Below are 19177 nucleotides of genomic sequence, written 5' to 3' on the forward strand. Positions count from 1 at the left end.
TTCCAAATGGACAGGATGACGTAAATACAGACTTTCATTATTTAGCATCCCTAGATCATAGTTCTCATGATGGTTAAAAAAACCTGAACTTGGAACTGTGGAAGACCCAAAGAATTTAAACGTGTTTCTTTCCAAACTGCTTGCCAGCCACTGGTGGCAAGGCCAAAATGCAGAAGAATGACAGTTGAGAGCTGACTGGCACCATACAGGGGTGCCCACCACGGGCACCAGTGGCTCATCTGTCTGTCTACCTGCCTGTCCTCCCTGCCTGTCTGCCTGTCTTACCTGCCTGTCTGTGTCTGTCTGCCTGTCTTGTCTACCTGCCTAGCTGTCTGCCTGTCTTCTCTGCCCGTCTATGTCTGACTGTCTTGTCTGCCTATCTGTCTGCCTGTCTTCTCTGCCTGTCTCTCTGCCTGCCTGTCTGCCTGTCTATCTGCCTGTCTTATCTGCCTTTCTGCCTGTCTGCCTGTCTACCTGCCTGTCTGCCTATCTGCCTGTCTATCTGCCTGTCTGCCTGCCTGTCTGTCTGTCTGCCTATCTCATTTGCCTATCTGCCTGCCTGCATGCCTGTCTGATGTGTCAGCCACTGCACTGGTCCAGGCAAGGGCAGGTGGGAAGGTGGCAGGCCTGGACTCTGTACCATGCACTGTCTCTGGGCATCTTTCTTGATCAGCCCGGGATGACCATTGTGGGCATTGCCATCAGCACCACCAGCAACCAGACCTCAGAGCATCCAGAGATGACCCTGGCCTGGCCTCAGTGGAGGGGATGTTCCCACACCACCTAATTTTTAAAAACGTTTAAATCCTCCGAAGATGGCGTCTGCTCAGCCTGAGCTGGCTCATGGCCCCCAGCAACACACAGCCATTTTCAGCTTCCCTCGGCATGTGGGCGGCAGGGCCCTGAGTGTCCAAGACGGACTAGCCTCCAGCAGCAAGAGCCCTGAGTGTCCGGGACAGACCCGGGGTCCAGCAGCAGGGGCCCTGAGTGTCCGGGACAGACCCGGGGTCCAGCAGCAGGGGCCCTGAGTGTCTGGGACAGACCCAGCGTCCAGCAGCGGGGGCACTGAGTGTCCGGGAGAGACCCGGGGTCCAGCAGCGGGGGCCCCGAGTGTCCAGGACAGACCCGGGGTCTAGCAGCGGGGGCCCCAAGTGTCCAGGACAGACCCGGGGTCCAGCAGCGGGGACCCTGAGTGTCCAGGACAGACCCGGGGTCCAGCAGCCTCTCTTTTCTCACCAGACAAGTGCAGCCCAGGGCCACGGTGTCTGCTGTGGGTCCGTGGGTACCTTAAGTGGCCTGGCTGCCAGAGCACTAGAATGTCCCCGAGCCCTTGCGGCTCCCTAGTGGGGTGAACACTCAGGCTGGTCATCACCCTGTTCACCCCCGGATGGTGACTGATGGAAGAGGGACCCCAGTAGTGGGAGACCCGGGAAGCTGGCAGAGGAAGTGACGTCAGAACCTGCTACCTCACAGATGGGTTGATTTTAAGGGGCGTTACTTGGTTAACGGGAAACATAAGAATTGTGTTAATTCTTAGTTAATTTCTTAGGAAAACCTTGATTTTCGTTTCCATGACTGATGTGTGCTACAACACGCACCCTCAATTTTCCAGGACGCTGTCATGTTTCCAACGTCTGGTCTTGCCAGATTTTTTCCTGTTCATAAATTCACACACCTTTAAAGGTGAAAGAAGCCGTTTCTCACATTACCTTATCTAAATTTGGGGTTTGAAACCTGTGACCTCAAAGCTCATCCATGGCTCCGCGTGGGGCAGCGCAAAGATGGCCGGTCGGTCTCTCGCCACACACGTGCGGAATTTAAAGTGGGACCCTAGTAGGGGGCAGGTCCTGAGTGTCCTTCCTGCCTGGCTCCCACGGCTCCCAGCAGACTCTGCTGCTCCCGTCGGCGTGACGGTTCCCCAGCCTCCGCCCAGCTCCTCCCTCCCTGCTCCTCCCCTCTCCCCCTCCTCTTCCTCTCTTGCTTTACAACGGGATGTGAAGCATTTGTGTCAGGTCCTGATCTTGAAAAGGCCGCCTCATCCAGCAGCTCCCCCGAAGGAGACCACGCACGTGTCTAACTGGGAACATGAGCACAGGCAGAGGCCACCGTGAGTCTTGGTGTTGGCTGACGCCTGTGCAGGTCCAATGCCTGATCACAGAGGCACCTGCAGGGGTCACACGAAGGCTGGGTGGAGAGGAAGTCCATGTGTGGGAGTGCATTCCCACCGTGGGAACCCCTCCGCGGCAGGGTAGCCACCCCTCGCCACACGGGGTCTGTTTGCACACAGGCGGGCTGTGAGTCTTTCCCAGAGAGCGTGGACCTGACTTCGGGGGAGTGGCACGCCCTTCTCATTCAGAGCTTGCTCTTCCTCCTGGGCAGAAATACTGCTGGTAGAAGGTCCCAGAGGCTGCTGCAGCTGCTCCTCAGCCCTGGGATGGGAGCACAGGAGTCGATCTGACACCCAATGGGGGGTTCCTCCCGCTGCTCCCATGGCAGCCTTTCCGTAAACACTGCTGACGTGTGGGGGGGGCTATGTCACCTCACCATGTCATCCCTAAAGGGATCCCACACTGACAGATTTGTTTACTAAAAAAAAAAAAAACCCAGATAGATGCACAATGAGTCAGGCTTCGTCGCCCCACGTTGGGTTATATTACTGTGTCCAAAGGCGTGCAGCGTGGCCTGGAGCCCGTGGCTCGCTCACAGCACCAAAGCCACAAAGGCTGAAGTTTCTTTCTTTATTTTATTATCTTTTTTAGATGGAGTCTGGCTCTGCTGCCAGGCTGGAGTGCCGTGGTGTGATCTCAGCTCACTGCAACCTCCACCTCCCTGGCTCAAGTGATTCTCCTGCCTCAGCTTCCTGAGTAGCTGGGATTGCAGGCAGTTGCCAGCACGCAGTTTCACCATGTTGGCCAGGATGGTCTCGATCTCTTGACCTCAAGTGATCCGCCCACCTCGGCCTCCCAAAGTGCTGGATTACAGGCTTGAGCCCCCGTGCCCATCCAAAGCTTTATTTCTTAGGACTGTCCTCCAGGCAGCGTGAGAGCAGGGTTGAAGGTGTCCCCTGCAAAAGATGTCACACACACTGTTTCTTCTTCTTTAATCCGTTTCAGACCACACAATTTAACTTCCGGGCATTGGTGAGCTTCTAAGGCGTGAAAAGCATGTTTTCCCATTAATTGCCTCCTCATCCTTTTAGATCCAGCCGCATCTTCCTGACAAGGCTGAACCTTTGTTCAGCCCACGAGAGGCCATTCACAACAGAAATGAGCTGTGCAGCCGGACTGCACAGGCCCCGCTCCTGCTCCGGAGGAAATGCGTCTTCGTGGCAGCCATGCAGCAGGATGTGGGTGCTACGCAAGTCCTGGAGGACTTCTGCCATGCAGGCCTTTGATAGCATTTTCTTTCAGTTATTTTTTTACATAAATATCCAAACGGCCTCTTAGAATTGTGAGCTGTTTTCAATGAAACATTGGTTAGACGCCATGGAGGGCAGGGTAGAACATGTAACTGGACTACAATGGAGTCTTTAGAGACGACAGTCCGCCAGAGGAAAGGCATAAGAACAAAGACAAGACTAACACAGGAAGGGATGCATCACAAAAGATCTAAGAAGGAGGAGAAGCTTTCCTCCTGAAGGGGCCCAGGGACGTTTGTAGAGGAAATGGCCTGGTGTTTCACCATTTCAATTTTTTGGTTTTGGTTTTGGCTTTTTGTTTTGTTTTTCAGAGATGAGATCTCACTATGTTGCCCAGGCTGGTCCTAAACTCCTGGGCTCAAATGATCCTCCCACCCACCGCAGCCTCCCGAGTCGCTGGGACTCTGTAGGTGCACACCACCACATCCAGGTCTAATGTTTCACTATTTCAGATTGATCATCTTCCCTGTAATCAGGTCTTAGTGGGGCTTCAAGAGAGTTTTTTTTTAAGTGTGTGTTGTGTGTGTGTGTGTGTGTGTGTGTGTGTGTGTGTGTTTGAGACAGAGTCTCACTCTGACACTCGGGCTGGAGTGCAGTGGCATGATCTCGGCTCGCTGCAACCTCTGCCTCCCAGGTACAAGGGATTCTCCTGCCTCAGCCTCCTGAGTAGCTGGGATTACAGGCTTTCCACCACCACACCCAGCTAATTTTGTATTTTTAGTAGAAACAAGGTTTTGCCATGTTGTCCAGGGTGGTCTCGAACTCCTGACCTCAAGGGATTCTCCTGCCTGAGCCTCACAAAATGCTGGGAGTAGAAGCGTGAGCCGCCATGCCCAGTTGAGTTGTTTTTAATCATATGTATTTAAGGGGTACAACCTGATGTTTTGACACACACAGACGTCATGAATGGTGACCACGGTCAAGCTAGTGATTGTGTCTCCTGCGTAGTCACCGTTCCTCTGTGTGTGGGGAGACTGGCATCTGCCCTCCTGGCAAATCTCTGTGCCCAACACTTCTCTAACTGCAGTCCCCACGCTGAATCCCAGGTCTCCAGAGCTCATCCATCCTAGAACCGAACATTTCTTTCCACCTTTGGATCAAGGGCTCCCCATTCTGCCCCCAGCCCCTGGCAGCCCCCTTCTTCTCTGCTCCTGAGTTCTTCCTTTTTAGGTCCCACGTGTGAGTGAGATCACGGGGTGCGTGTCCTTCTGTGGCCGGTTTATTTCCTTTAACGTCCTGTCCTCCAGGTTCAGCCGTCTTGTCAAAGCGAAGGATTTCGTTCTTTAAGGCTGAGTGCTATTTTGTTGTGTGTGTGCCACATTTTCTTACCCGTTAGCCATTGGTGGACATGGCTGGCTCCGAATCTTGCTGGTTGTGAACAGTTCTGCCATAGGCAAAGGGGTGCAGGCGTCCCTTCTGCACGCTGGTTTTACTTATTTTGGGTCTCCAGCCCCAGTGGGGCTGTGGGATCATACGGTGGCTCCGGGTCATTTTTTCAGGCTCTCCACGCTGTCTTCTGTAACGGCAGCCGTAGCTCACGTTGCCACTGTGTGTGTGAGCGTCCCTCTCCTCCACGTCCTCACCGGCACTGGCCGCCGTCCTCGTTTCAGGGGCAGCCATCCCAGCAGGTGCGAGGTGCAGGGCGCTGTGGTCTGATTGGCTTTCCCTGACGGCCGAGGATGTCCAGCCCCTTTTCACGTACCTGCTGGCCATGTGTCCGTCTTCTATGGAGAAATGTTTGTTCAGATCCCTTGCCCATTTTTAGTTGGGTCATTTGGATTTTTTTTATTCGTTTGCTGATTAAAACTTAGCACTCAAGAAGGACCTAGAGTGCAGAGGCCCTGTGTTCCTCTCCATCGATGTTGATTTGAAGCGTAGGTGGTGTGGGCATTGTTCCACACCTGTGGGTGATTCAACAGGTGAAGGGGAGAGTGAGCTTGTGCCGGGTGCCTCTGTGGCCAGGGCTGACATAACACAGTGCCACAAACTGGTTGTTTTAAAACAGCAGGAGGGTGTCCTCTCGCAGTTCTGGAGGTTGGAAGTCTGAGATCCCGGTGTGAGCAGAGTCACACTCTCCGAAGCCCGCGGGGAAAGGTCCCTCACGGCCCCCGCAGCATCTGTGGCCACCAGCCATTGGGGTGTGGCATGGGTGGCTGTGCCACTCGGTCTCTGCCTGTCTGCACATGGCCTCTCTGTGTCTGCACGTGGCCTCTCTGTGTCTGTGCGTGGCCTCTCTCTGTGTCTGCATGTGGCCTCTCTCTGTGTCTGCATATGGCCTCTCTGTGTCTGCGTGTGGCCTCTCTCTGTGTCTGCACATGGCCTCTCTCTGTGTCTGCGCGTGGCCTTTCTGTGTCTGCGCGTGGCCTCTCTGTGTCTGCACATGGCCTCTTTCTCTGTGTCTGCACCGCTCTGTCTCTGCCTGTCTGCATGTGGCCTCTCTCTGTATCTGTGCGTGGCCTCTCTCTGTGTCTATGCATGGCCTCTCTGTGTCTGCACATGGCCTCTCTCTGTGCCTGCCCGTGGCCTCTCTCTCTATGTCTGCACCTTCTCCAGGTGCTTCCCTCTTCTTCCACGGACACAGACACGTTGAATTGGGACCCACCCTCGTTGGCTCAGTTGCATCTGCAAAGATCCTGTTTCCAAATAAGGCCACAGTCACAGGTTCCGGGGTTAGGACATCAGTGTAAGCTGTGGGGAGGACACCGTTGAACCTGTAACAAACAGCAATGTGGTTTTTCAATCTACAGTCATAAACTAACTCAGTTGGGTCAAATCACAGCCAAAGTCTGCATTTTCTGCTCTCTGGTCACCTGCCTGAATTACTGAACTTCTCCACCTGCTGCCGCGGAACAGGCGCCAGGAGACCCCACGGTGCACGCTGCTGGGTCCCTGCCGGCGAGTCAGGATGGGTGGGGTTCACAGAGCCTGGCGGCGGCGGCCTTTAACCCCAGTGTTGGGTGATCTCTGAGAACCACTGGGCTGAGCACCACCATTCCTGCTGTAATGATAAACAGCAAAGCACAGCCTCACTCCCCTCCCCATCTCAGGCCCACTGAGCAGGCACATCTGCAGCCGTCAAGGGGACACGGAGGGCAGGGACATTGCTCTGGAGAAGGAGCTCATAAAACGGGGGAGCGTCCATTCCCCTCCAAAGCGTGGTGCAGCCATCCACGCCTGGGATCCAGCTCTTAAGGCGCATTTTCTGGCCATGTTGGTGGCATTTGGTTTGATCCAGGGATGGCGGTGTCTGCTTCCTCTCTAGGAAGAGTGATCCCAGGCTGTTACTATGTAGTCTGAGGGTGTCGTGGGCAGCTCTGGAATGCCACAGCACCCAGGGACAGACCTCCAGGGACAGACCCCCAGGGGTACTCTGCCATTGGCCTCTGTCAGGGTCTGTCTCCTCAGCACCTCCAGCCAAGGGCCTGACACACAACAGGTGCTCAGGTGAGCAGGTGGCCACAGGTGCCTAGTTCTTATCCTTCACCAAACAGGAAGTGCTAAAAATAGCCATTTCCGGAATTCAGCAATACAGTTTGTAAACTGCCGTTCCAATGAACTGCACTAAGATTAAATAAGGATCCTGTGTTGTTATTTACCTCCTAAAAGAGAGGGGTTTAGATTTCTCAAAGATTTGTGACACAAACCAATCTTAACTTGATTACGTCTGAAAAACGCTGTTTCCAAATGAGGTCACATCTGCAGGTGCCAGGGGTTGGCACTTTCTGCATGTCACCTGTGAACAGAGACCAAGCCAAGGAAAAAGCATCGTGAAACTTCTCCCCGACTGGAAACAGAACCTGACCTGACTGGGATTCTTACTGGTATTCTGAATCCACTTTCCGCAGTGGATTCTGAGGTTCACTGGTCAGGCGCAGCAGCCGAAAGCCGGGAACAGATGCAGACACCTCACAGCTTTCCTCCTAGATTGGGTTGCTATGTGCCGATTCCAGGAACACAAGATAATGTGATCAGGTCCGAGAACAGCTTGTAATATTGGTACCCAGTCGGGCTGCCTATTTGTTTGATTTAGTAAATTCCCCTCTCTGCTTTTATACACAGTGACCTAAAAAGAAATATTATTCCCCAGAGCGCCTTTGGGATTGTTTGTTTAAATTAAGTTTCATTTGGATTTAATCTTAACCAAATCTTCAGAGAGCCACGAAGGCGCCCCATAATGAAGTGTGGACGCCGGAGCCAATGAGCGTGGCTTCCAGACCTCGCGTCTCCCCCAGTCCACGGGGCCCCGTGATGACACACTTGGGCGGCAGGAGCCAAGTGCCGCGTGATTAGTTTATGGTGGAGATCATTGTGTTTTTATTACACTCATAAAATCTGTGTTTTTCCTCATTTTCATAATGGCTTCCATGAGCTTCTCTGCCTTCCGAAGGCACATTAAGTTGTTCTGTGATGGAAGTACTGATTTGGCGGAGCAGGTTAGAAAGCCTGAAAAGCTTCAAGAAACATGCACTGAATTCTCGTCTTGTGTTGGATGGGCGCTAAGGAGAAAGGAAGTGTGTGAGTTTGAGCGTAATTCGTATTTATTTGTGGACTTTTCGTAAATGTTCGGTTGGTTCCTTAGCTTTGGACATCCATGATACACAATGACCCGCCCTGAAGGTATTGACTCTTTCAGCCCCATGAGAACACAAATAATATTAAAAGTGGAAAATGTCACACGTGTCTGGTTTTTAAAATGTAAAGGGGGAGTTCAGTAACACGCACTGTGATGACAGCATTTTATATTTGAGATAGGTGTGTTTTTAAAATAACAAGACTCTTTTTTTGAAGGTAGGGACCATGGCTTCCTCTTTCTTTATTGGGCGCTTTGTAGATGCCACGCAGGCCTAAAAGTCACACTGTTAAATAATTATTTAAAAACTGACCGGGACGAAGGTTCTGATCCAGAACTCTAAACCAGAGCAAAAAGGAATGGGGGCGGTGGGCATTCCTCCAACATCACCAAAACCCAGAAAACGAGGATCCTACGCTCCTTCGAGGGCCAAATCCAGGCGTGGGCCCTTGGGCTAACCTGCATGTGTCTCTGACTGCATCACACTCAGAGTAAGGTAACCAGCAAGGGGCTGGAGGGAACGGCCAGCCGAGTCCAGACATGGACAGAAGGAACTGGAAGGAGGACGGGAAACGGACAGGCACTGTCCAGCTGTAGACAAGAGAGTGCAGCTAAGGCAGGTCGAGGGGCAGGGGAGAGGCTGGGGGAGCGGTATTGCAGCCATGCAGGAATGCAGCCCCGGGTTCTGTCCTGAACGGCTGGCCAGGGTAGCAGGTGTCAGTCCCCAGATGGAGCTCCTGACCTGAGCCCAGGCAGAGGGCTCACACATGTGGGTCCCCTTGGTGAGCGGGGGCTCCTCATCCACCAGCCTGGACTTGAGGTGCTCCTTGGAAGCCAGGATGTCTCCAGGCCCCTTGGTGATCATCCGCTTCTCACAGACACAAACTTCCCGTGCAGCCTGCTGAATGAGTGACCAGCATCATACCACCCTCAAGCTCATGGATGGCATCTGCCAGGGCGTCCATAGTCTCAACGTCCAGGTGATTGGTGGGCTTGTCCAGGAAGAGCACGTGTGTGGGGTCCTGCCAGGCCAGCCAGGCCACACACACTCGGCACTTCTGCCCATCTGGCGAGTTCGGGTCGGGCTCACCTGCTGTTTCCCAGCGATCTTCCTCATTTCTTCCTTCTCCTGATCTCCGGGCAGGGCTTCATCAGGTACTCCAAAGGCAAGCGCTCCAAGTCCAGCTGCTCCCATGAATGCCAACGGTCCTCTCGATGTGTTTTCGGAACCTGCCGTCCGTGGGGCGTAGCTCTCAGGTCAGCAGCTTCATCGTCCCTTCCAGGGCCACTGGTGCGTCAGGGTCAGTTCCGCATTCTAGATGATTGGAGGGGCAAGGCCCGTCTTGTGTATACCCGAAGCTCACATTTGCGCCATAATGGCAGGTGGCAGGATCTTGCCACATGGTGGGAAATAAAATGACAGCGTCTCGTCGCCCAGGACCCTCTCTGTCAGTCCTGAGGCCACGTTTTCTGTAGTGTCTTTTCCTTGCCCTGGGCCTGCCGGGCCAGCTTGGCACTGCCGTGACCAGACCTCATAGTGTAGTTCTTCATGTGTGCCATCTGAGCTTGCCCCAGTGAAGCCTCTTCACCTGGCTCTCCTCCAGGCCACGGCTTCACACACGGATCATAATTACTCGCGTAATGCTTCAGTCTCTTGTCGTGCATGTGACTACGTTGGCACAGACGCCATCCAGAAAGTCCTCGGATGGGAGACGAGGGCCCAGATGCGCTGAAAAGGTTTAGTTCTTCCAGCCACACGCAAGCATCAGGTCCCGGTCCAGGTGGCTGGTGAGCCCTGCAGCAGCACGAAGGGCTGGATGAAGAGGGCTCTGGCAAGGGCAGCCCTCATCCTCCACTGGAGCCTTGTAGCTTCTTGCACCGCATGGCAGGTGCGACACGCAGTCCGTGCAGGATCCGCGAGGCCTCGCTGCTGCCGTGTCGGCATCCAGCTCCTCCAGGCGTTCACGGAGCTCCCCGAGCTTCTCACACTCCGCGTCCTCGTGAGCAGCCACTCCGCCTCCCTCTCCAGCATGGCCCGCCCTGTGTCAGCGCCCACCACACGCAGCAGGGGTGTCTTGTCACCAGGGGCATCTCTCGAGTCAGATGGTAGATGTCGAGGTGCTCAGGGATGGGCACTTCACGTTTCCCAATCGCAGAGAGCAGCACTGACTTTCCAGTTCCGTTTACGCCAATGAGGCCGTAAGCACGGCCTGAGCGTAACTCCGGTTTGGTGTCGCTGAGCAGCTGCCGACCGTGCAAGGTGAGTGGGGGGCGGCTGATGTGAACGTCGGGACTGTCGGGGTAAGAGGCCAGGGCGCCGGCGAGGCTCGACCAGCTGCTTGCCTCCTCTCAAAGTCCTCGAGCTCTTGGTCAGCAAATCCACGTCTGTGGTCTCTCTGCCACGGCCTCGTTTTCCTCCTCTGCTGCCTGTGGTTCTGTGACAGCAGCTTCATTTTCTTCACGGCCTGTTCTGGGCCGCTGTCCAGCTTGGGCCGCCTTGGCTGCCTTCTTCCTGGCCTGGTCAGAGGCAGGACGATGACCCGCGGCGGGAGTCACTGTTCTTTCGGGGAGCTGGGCCTCCCACTCGGCCTCTGTCGCAGAGCTGCTCCTGGCTTCCTCCAATAACAAGATCTTAATTGGATTTTTATATCTGTTTTTAAAAGAAACAGAAACTCTCTTGGACACCAAATTTACATGTAAATGCAGTTGCTTGTAAACATTTCTGCCAAGTTAATGTAATCCATTGCAGAAAAAGCAGACCCCTCTTCGCTCTATAATTTAATATGCTAATAAAAATCTACAAATGCCACATGAGTGTGCCCCACAGGATTAATGGTTTTGGGTAATTAGGCTGTAAATGTTAATATGGAGGTTTACAGCCACAAATAGCCAGTTGTGTTTGCAGAGAAACGAAGTCGGAGGACTTTGTGTCTTTGTGATTTCTGTGTTTAAATGTGCTTATGTGTGTTTATTGTGTTTCAGTGTGGCAAATAAGAATTAGTAAATCAATTTGGGATTTTCTTTAATGTGAATAGTGTTGTGATATTTCTATGTAAACCAAAGAAATTCCAGCAGGGCAATGTTACTTTTTGTGACGTACTTTGAAAAGAAGCCTTTCGGAGGCCGCGTCTGACAGGACAGCAGTTTCACGAAGCAACACGCTTCTCTAGGTGTGCAGAATTATGCCAGCCACAGCAAGTGACGGTGTCCGCCAGGTTCTGCTCACGCCGCCTCGGGAAGTGCCCGCCTGTTGGCGGTGATGTGTGTGTTATAGAAAGTTTCCTTTACAGATCAAAAGCTGGAAAGCCACGTGGCTGAACCTAGAACAGAGTAAGCTCTAACATGTGGGATAAATTTGTTAAGTTTTTAGCATTTCATGGAACATGCAAGCTGTGAGCCAGTGCACTCAGAGATGCTCAGGCAGCCACAGAGTGGACGTGTCTGATCAAAATGAAATCAATGTCCTGTGGATGGAGTACATGTGGGTCGTGCCTCTGAGTGCAGTAACGACACATGTTACGTGGTGATGAGATGGTCACACCGCAGCCATGGGCCTTCTCTGTCCACAGATGGTGTGGGAGAGCGGCTGCGTGGTGATCGTCATGCTGACACCCCTCACGGAGAACGGCGTCCGGCAGTGCTACCACTACTGGCCGGATGAAGGCTCCAACCTCTACCACATCTATGAGGTACTCACACCAAAACCACCTGGGCCGGGACCTGCCCACTGGGCGGGGAGCACTGGGGCCCACTCCTCCTTCAAGTGGGATCTTAGGGCCCCATGCAGGGAGGGTCCACGCCCCCCACGATGAAGGGATCAAGGCTGAGCCACCCCCAAGGGCCACGCTGCCCGTGTGGATGCTTCCCACATCTGTGTGGTCATGAAGCAGACCCTGCGAATGTGGTGCGGTTTTCACTTTTTAGGTTTTCTAAATCCAAAGGCTGCCTAGAAAAAACACCTGCCTGAGAGCATGCTCCCGTCCCATATAACAGGCCTTTAAGTGGGGTCTGTTTTTAAAAAGAACCCTGCCTGCTACCATCCTAATTGCTTATTGATGCCAGCACCTGAGCCTGTGGCCTTCCTGTGGCTCTACGTGGAGTTTTGTGGCTGGATCATGTGACTTTTTATTTGAGGGTAACCTGCTGACAAGTTTATTCTGTTGCTGGATTTTCTGCCCACGTCAAGAATGAACTAAATAAACTCAGGCAATTAAGCAAGCTCTAGAATGCATGCTTTGGTTCCGTTTTGCATTAAAATGAGTGAGAATGCCAAGCCCCCAGCAGGAAGCCTGTTAGAGGCTTAAGCGTGAACCCAAAACCACGCCGCCGCGGCTGTGGGGTTCCTGCAGGAAGGAGGAGGCTGGGTGCTGCCTGGGCGCAGGCTCACATCCTGCTGCACCTGCGCGAGCCTCGCTCACCTGCTCGGCCTCCAGGTGCACCCTCGATGACGGAGTCTCACTTAGAGTGGAACCGTTTAGCAGAACACGTAGCTGTGTTGGTGGTTTTATTTCAAGGTGAAATTTTTCTCCAGTTACTTTTCTTGAGGATTTATATCACATAGACCTGCAAAAGACAAGAAGTAGGATAGTTTTGGATTGTAACTTTTTAGAAAATCATTTGATGGTCAAGCCCCTAAATAACATTAAACAACACACACTGCACGGAGCTGACTTTAGTGCAAGTCTTCACATTGGGACGGTGGGGGGCCGCTGAGCCGAGGGAACCTGCCTGTGCTGTAAAACGTGGCCTCTTCACAGCACCCCGCTCTCGTCAGATGTGGCTCTGGGCTCCTCAGCGCCTGCGGTTTGGTTCACGACGTCCACGCCCATCTGTCTCCCTCCTCTCCCGCCTCAGGTGAACCTGGTCTCCGAGCACATCTGGTGTGAGGACTTCCTGGTGAGGAGCTTCTACCTGAAGAACCTGGGAACCAGCGAGACGCGCACCGTGACCCAGTTCCACTTCCTGAGCTGGTATGACCGGGGAGTCCCTTCGTCCGCACGGCCCCTCCTGGACTTCCGCAGGTATGACACGCGGCCAGCCGGCGGGGCAGTGTGCGCTGGGTGCATGCGTGCGTGTGGGCAATGCCAGGCTCCCCTGCTTCCGCACCAGCACCACGGAGGGAAGGGGAGCGCGGGGAAGGAAGGCTCTGTTAACTGCACGTGAGTTGTGAGCGATTTCCCAGTTTCAGAGCCATTAAAGTGTGAGGAGGAAGAGGCGTCTTAGAATGGTGGAAATATGGTCATGATTTTTGATAAGATTCTTCAACTCACAAAGAGCCCTAAAGTGTGTGTGTCACAAGACATTGGTGACTGAAGCTCAGATTTTTAGTTTGGCTTCTCATCTGGCTGCATGGGATGGACGATTTAGCGAGCGCAGGCTCAGACGCCACCCTGGGCCATCTTGGAGGAAAGCCTGGACACGGTTAGCCCACGGCTATCTATGTTTTTAGGGCTATTTTGAAACTGACCATTTTTTTTAAATCCAGTTTTTTGTTCATCGCCCCGGTCAGCCAGTCACCCAGTAAGCTGTCAGGGTTCAGAGCGTATTTATTGAACTGTTGAAATGAATGCTAGACTCTGTCTTACAGGAAGAAATTGACAATGAGAAGCAGCAGCCTTTAAGACACAGCTTTGATTGTGACAAACGGCTGGGCCACGCGGGCTAGGTAGCGGTGCTGAGTGAACAGACACCACAGAGAAAATGAAATTGTCAAGAGCATCAATGGCCGAGCTCTAAATTTTATAGAATATAGCTTACATTTAACTGATCAGAAGTCTGCCTGGTGAGGAAACTAGATAAGTATGAGACAAGGAGAGTGAGAGCAAAGCGTGTTTAGCCCGGCGCCATGCCGCTGTCACAGGGTGACTCCATCCGGACGGTGATTCATCCTGGGTCTACAGTTACGTGCAGGAGGGAGGGCGACAGGGCAGGACGGTCGCAAAGAAGGGGTTTGGAGTTCTCTGTGGAATTCTTCAAGTGTGTATTGCAGGTTCTGAAGCTTATTATTGTGATAATATTTCTTTTGCCTTTTAGTCTATGTTGAAAAGCAAAATATGGTTTTTTGCAATTTGAATCAATAGCGTGTGAAAGAGCCTCTCCAAGGAGACACAGGGACCCCCGCCTGCGTCACCCCCACCCCGGGACGCAGACCCCAAAACAGCTACTGTACACAGTTCCCGCCTCGCCCACCCCGACTTCCTGGCCATTATGCACATCTTCTCAATATAGATTTACTTCTAAAGACATACTATGCGGAAATCTTACATAATTTCCTGAAATAGGGTCTTCAAAACACAGTCATTCCTGGCAAAATGGATGTAGCCACAAAGACGGGAATTCCTCTTCACGCCCCGTCTCTGTGTTCATCCGTGTGTTTGCACATATATGCACATGGGCTATGTCCATATCCATATATGGACCGCAGCATACACATCACCAGCCCTCTGTGTTAACGATTCATCACAAAGAAAACTTGGATTCCCAGATTTCCCTTGCTCCAGGGTCTGAGGAGATACGGCCTAAGAAGGTTTTTGTTAAATTCAAAAGCTAATGAGCCCCAGACACGGTTTGGAAAGCCACGTCAGAGTAGGAAGCATTCACTACCTGCCTCACTGGGCACTGTCCAGCATTTCAGCCAAGCCGCCCTCCCTGTGTTACCTGGACAGTGGGCTTGGATGATCGCATTTTCAGGAAGCTTCACACTTAGACGCACATTTCGGGTGGCCGATTTTCTCTATAAAATAGCCACCCCAATTTCAGTGACCGGGAAGGTGAGGCCACTTCTGAAGACAGTGATCATCTTCACGCTCCAGGGTTTCTTATCTTTGAACAATAGACAAGGCATTCTCACTCTGGCCTGGCGCGTTCGCCAGGCACCGAGATGTGTAATTAAATATTTCTGGAGCCCAGAGGGAGCACATTTACACTTTAAAGAGAAACTGCTAAGAGATAATTAGCATCACATGTGAGGGCTTTGCTTTAAAAACTTCTCTCTCTCTCTCTCTCTCTTTCTCTCTCTCTGTATTACCCTCTCCCTTCTTGTGCCACGGCACGCACTAACGCTGCTCACGGTAAAATGGACAAACCCTTACCTTGCCAGCTAATTAGCGGTGGCCAGTGTCATTTTTGTGATGTTGCAGCTAGTAATATGAGCCCAGTTGCATAGTCACAAAAGTGATCATTGGAAACTGTGACTGCACTGCGGGGCACTGTGGGAAGCCCCTTTTCTGAGCCTCTAACGACCTCTGACCTTGCTTGCTGTGGGTTGCATGACGGTGCGCTCTCACCCGGTGACCGGGTCGGTTTGTATCACTAATCGTTCTTTCCCAGTGAACTCCTGTTGTCGAAGTGTCTGTAGTATCAACTCTTCTTACCGCTGGAGACTTCTGCTCACTGGCGCTCTGTTCTGATGGAGTCCCGCGGGGCGCTGTCACCTTCCTGAATAACCCGTGCTCTGCATCTTAGGTCAACCGGATGGGCTCTTGTGTTCAATATGTCGCGGTTTTGCCTCTCTATTTGTGATGCTTTGCGTGTAATAATACAAGTGCACAACCCTCTGTAAATAAAGTCCTGACCCATGCCACACCCTGCATCTACACTGCACGTGCCCTTGACTGCCTGTGGTTTTTGTAAGTAGATCGAGCCCAAGGCGGAGGCTGGTATGGATATGAAACTACAGTGAACGCTTCCCAAGGCCTGCCAAGGCCGCCAGCCTCACTGTGTCTGAGAAAACGGTACCTGACCTACATACACCGTGAGATGCAGACAGGAGTTTCAGGAGTGGAGAAGCAGGCTGAGGCCACCATAGCCACGAACCCACTCGCTAGGGGCGTTTCTTAGCCAGAGGGGTCATGACTGCATTTTGCCAGAGCAGGAGCTGACCAGCTGTCCGTGAGCCACTGCCGTCTACTGACTTTTGACGCTCCATTTCCTCAACCCAGCACAGTTTTTTACAGGATACCCGGCTGTGTGGGTTTGGGGTTTGGTGGTTTTTCGGTGCCGTTTTTTTGTGTGCTTGGTCTCATGAGGAAAAATGAGCAACCCTTGGTGACTGACGTGTGTGGACTTGCAGAAGCTGAGTTCAGGCTTTATGTAGCGTGTACCCCGAAGCGGGGAACACAGTGGGAAGTTGGAGGAGCAGAACGGAGGTCGTCCACATTTGCAGCATTCAGAGGCTGAGCCATGTCCAGCAAACTCCTCTGCCCAAGGCGAAAGGTCTTTCAAAGCAGAACCACTCACCATTTGTTCTGACAGTGGAGCCTGCTTGATCCTACACGTGGGCACGTGGGCACATCCGCGCTCACGTTACGCACGTGCACGCAGGCCCCACTGTCACACACATGCAGCCTCATGCACACACACACGGTCCTGACCGAGCCGGAGGGCCTCCCACCCTCACGCTGGGGTGCACCCCTGGGACCTGGCATCCATTCTGTCGTCAGGGGCCCTCGATGCTTTACAGCCTGAGTCAGGAATGGGAAATCGTAGAGGTAGACATAAACGGGTCTGTTTTCCAACCTGTTTATTCTCCAAGGACCAAGAATGTTCATGGCATTCTGGTGTAACGTGCTGTTGCCTTTAAAACATTCACTGTGCTGTCCCCCACCTGTTTCCAAAGCCGTCACACCACCTGTGCCCCAGAAGCAATAAACACCTCTAACAGACACCGTGACACGGCCCAGGGGGCCCTTGCTGGTTTGCCTACATCTGAGCCCGCCCCATCGTCCAGCATGGGTCTCGTGTTTCACAGACACAGGCCAGCACACATCGAGTGCACCCTGGCTGGGCTGCGGCGTCCCATCTGAGGTCTGGGATCTGCCGCTGTTCCTTCAGTTCCCACCGTCCCCTCCAGACTGGGGGTTCACACTCCCCCAGAAGGGCCTTGTTCTCATAACTCCTGAATAGGAGGCGAGGAGGGCAAAGCTCCACGGTTTGGGCTCCACCATGTTCCAGCATCCCTCAGCTCATCGGTCACTGGACACCCCTCCCCTCCCTCCACAGCCACCTGCCCCTCTCCGCTGCAAAGGTTTGTAGCAAAGCACCCAGTTGATGGAATGTTCACTTTCCACTGACTGTTTGGTGCTGAACAGGCAAGCCTTTGCAAAGAAACGCCACGTTCCCATTTATGATCCATACTTCCACTTTGTTTTAATTTGTTTCTTGTTGGAGTTCATGCAGCACATCCGCTCCCCACATGCTTTTTTCCAATAAACTGAGATTCCGTCTTTAATTTTACTTATTCAGAAATATCTCACAACTCATGGACTTCATAAACATATTTAATTGTTTCACTGAATTAAAAAAAAAAAAAAACCTGGGGTTTACAGAGTGAATTTTAAATCAGCCCTCTGTTTTGATTTAGGCGTTGGTTATGAAATCTTACATGTATGATCATAGCTAATTTTCACAACTTCTGATCTGGAATCTGTACAATGAAGTTGTTTGTGTAATCAAAGGTATAAACATGGAAAGGACTCATCTTGGACATCATAGAGGTTTCTCCATGATTTAGATATCCTTACTAACGCCGACAGGTCAAGAACAACCTTGAAGATGCTATTTTAGACAGTACAGAAATAACGGTTTCCAATATGATGTCTAGACTGTGAGAAATGTTGAGCATAAACTACAAAACTCAAAAATTTTAGCAAAGAATCAACATATATCGCAACGAAAGGTCAGGTCAACAGAAGCAGAAATAGAAAGAGGAGAGCCTGCAGGGATGGGTCGGGTGGGGCAGGCCAGAAGCCCACGGGTTCAAAGCCTGGCATCCGTCCTTGGAAGGAGAAAGCAGAGTAAATGTGTAAGACTTGGTTTTAAAGCTCCAATCAATAGCATCATGTTGAGAAGAAGAATAAATGTTTGATACTGTGTGTATAATTTTTATTTTCTCTGTCAAAACAAGTGATTGCACAATGATTTCAAAGACACCGGCTTGTGCTTTAATAGTTGTTTTGGATAACAGAGTCTTAGTACACAAGTATAACTTTTATATCTCTTTTTATTTCAGAAAAGTAAACAAGTGCTACAGGGGCCGTTCTTGTCCAATAATTGTTCATTGCAGGCAAGTACAACTTTTACTGGATTGAGAAGTCTTTGCAACTTCAAAAAATAATCTATGCAATTGAATATAGAAGCTTAACTTTCTAATTGCTTAGTAAATATAACTAGCACTGCTAAAGGAAAACAAGAATATGAACTTGGTTTTCTATGACATTTGGGTAAACACAGTCGGTCTTTGCTTGTATTATGCCTGTATAAACTGCACGTGGCTTTTTTTTTTTTTTTTTTGGAGACAGAGCCTTGCTCTGTCACCCGGGCTGGAGTATAGCGGTGTGATCTCGGCTCACTGCAACTTCTGCCTCCTGGGTTCAAGCAATTCTCCTGCCTCAGCCTCTTGGGTACCTGGAACGACAGGCATGCCACCATACCCGGCTAACTTTTTTGTATTTTTAGTGGAGACAGGGTTTCACTGTGCTAGCCAGGACGGTCTCGAACTCCTGGCCTCAGATGATCTGCCCACCTCAGCCTCCCAAGGTGGTGGGATTACAGGCGTGAACCACCGCACCCGACCTCACATGGCCTACTTCCTGGCCGCCCACAGTACATGTGCGGCCTTCTGTTCACACATGTGCACGCCCCGCCACCGTCCTTGTTCTTAAACCCTATGGCGTCATTAAACAAAGGCATCGAGACCGTGTTTTCAGCCTATCGCATTGCCTCAGCCGCCAGGACGTTCAGCAGAGGCTCGGACCGCTCTGCAGACGGTGAGAAGTGCTTGGGGCCAGCTATGAACAGGGACACAATCTGTCATTACAAGAGGGACAGCCTCCTCCAGTTTATCCTGTGGGTTCAGGCCTCTGGGTAGAAATTCAGTGACTCATATCCTTAAGTAGGTTAAAACTGCACCAGTAAGAATAGATTTTACTCAAAGAAAACTCAACCTAATAGAACTGTCTCTGCTGGACTGGATGCCCAACTATTTTTGGTGAGAAACTCACACTCCCTTTTCCTAGAACTGTCTTATGGAATGTTCTTCCTGCCTAGAATACAAAGGAAATCTGCCTGCAATGATGAAACACCAAGCCTGCCAGTCCAATCAGGAAGCGTGTGTGCCTGTAGAGGAGGGTGAACTTCCAATAGGGAAGCGTGTGTGTCTGTAGAGGAGGGTGAACTTCCAACCGGGAAGC

General features: G+C 51.9%; 1 protein-coding gene across 2 annotated transcripts in view; it reads left to right on the plus strand.

Annotated features, from left to right (window-relative positions):
* The window catches only part of PTPRN2 (protein tyrosine phosphatase receptor type N2), an 831505-nt gene that overhangs the window by 788412 nt on the left and 23916 nt on the right, over positions 1-19177 (plus strand). For both annotated transcript variants that reach the window (XM_032244877.1, XM_032244876.1), the window contains 3 exons: positions 11558-11677; positions 12843-13009; positions 17998-18051. In XM_032244877.1, coding sequence (XP_032100768.1) covers positions 11558-11677; positions 12843-13009; positions 17998-18051 — 341 coding nt within the window. The remainder of the gene's footprint in view (positions 1-11557; positions 11678-12842; positions 13010-17997; positions 18052-19177) is intronic.

Source organism: Sapajus apella, unplaced genomic scaffold, assembly GCF_009761245.1.
Source record: "Sapajus apella isolate SASKATOON/1434 unplaced genomic scaffold, GSC_monkey_1.0 scaffold56, whole genome shotgun sequence".
Lineage (NCBI taxonomy): Eukaryota > Metazoa > Chordata > Mammalia > Primates > Cebidae > Sapajus > Sapajus apella.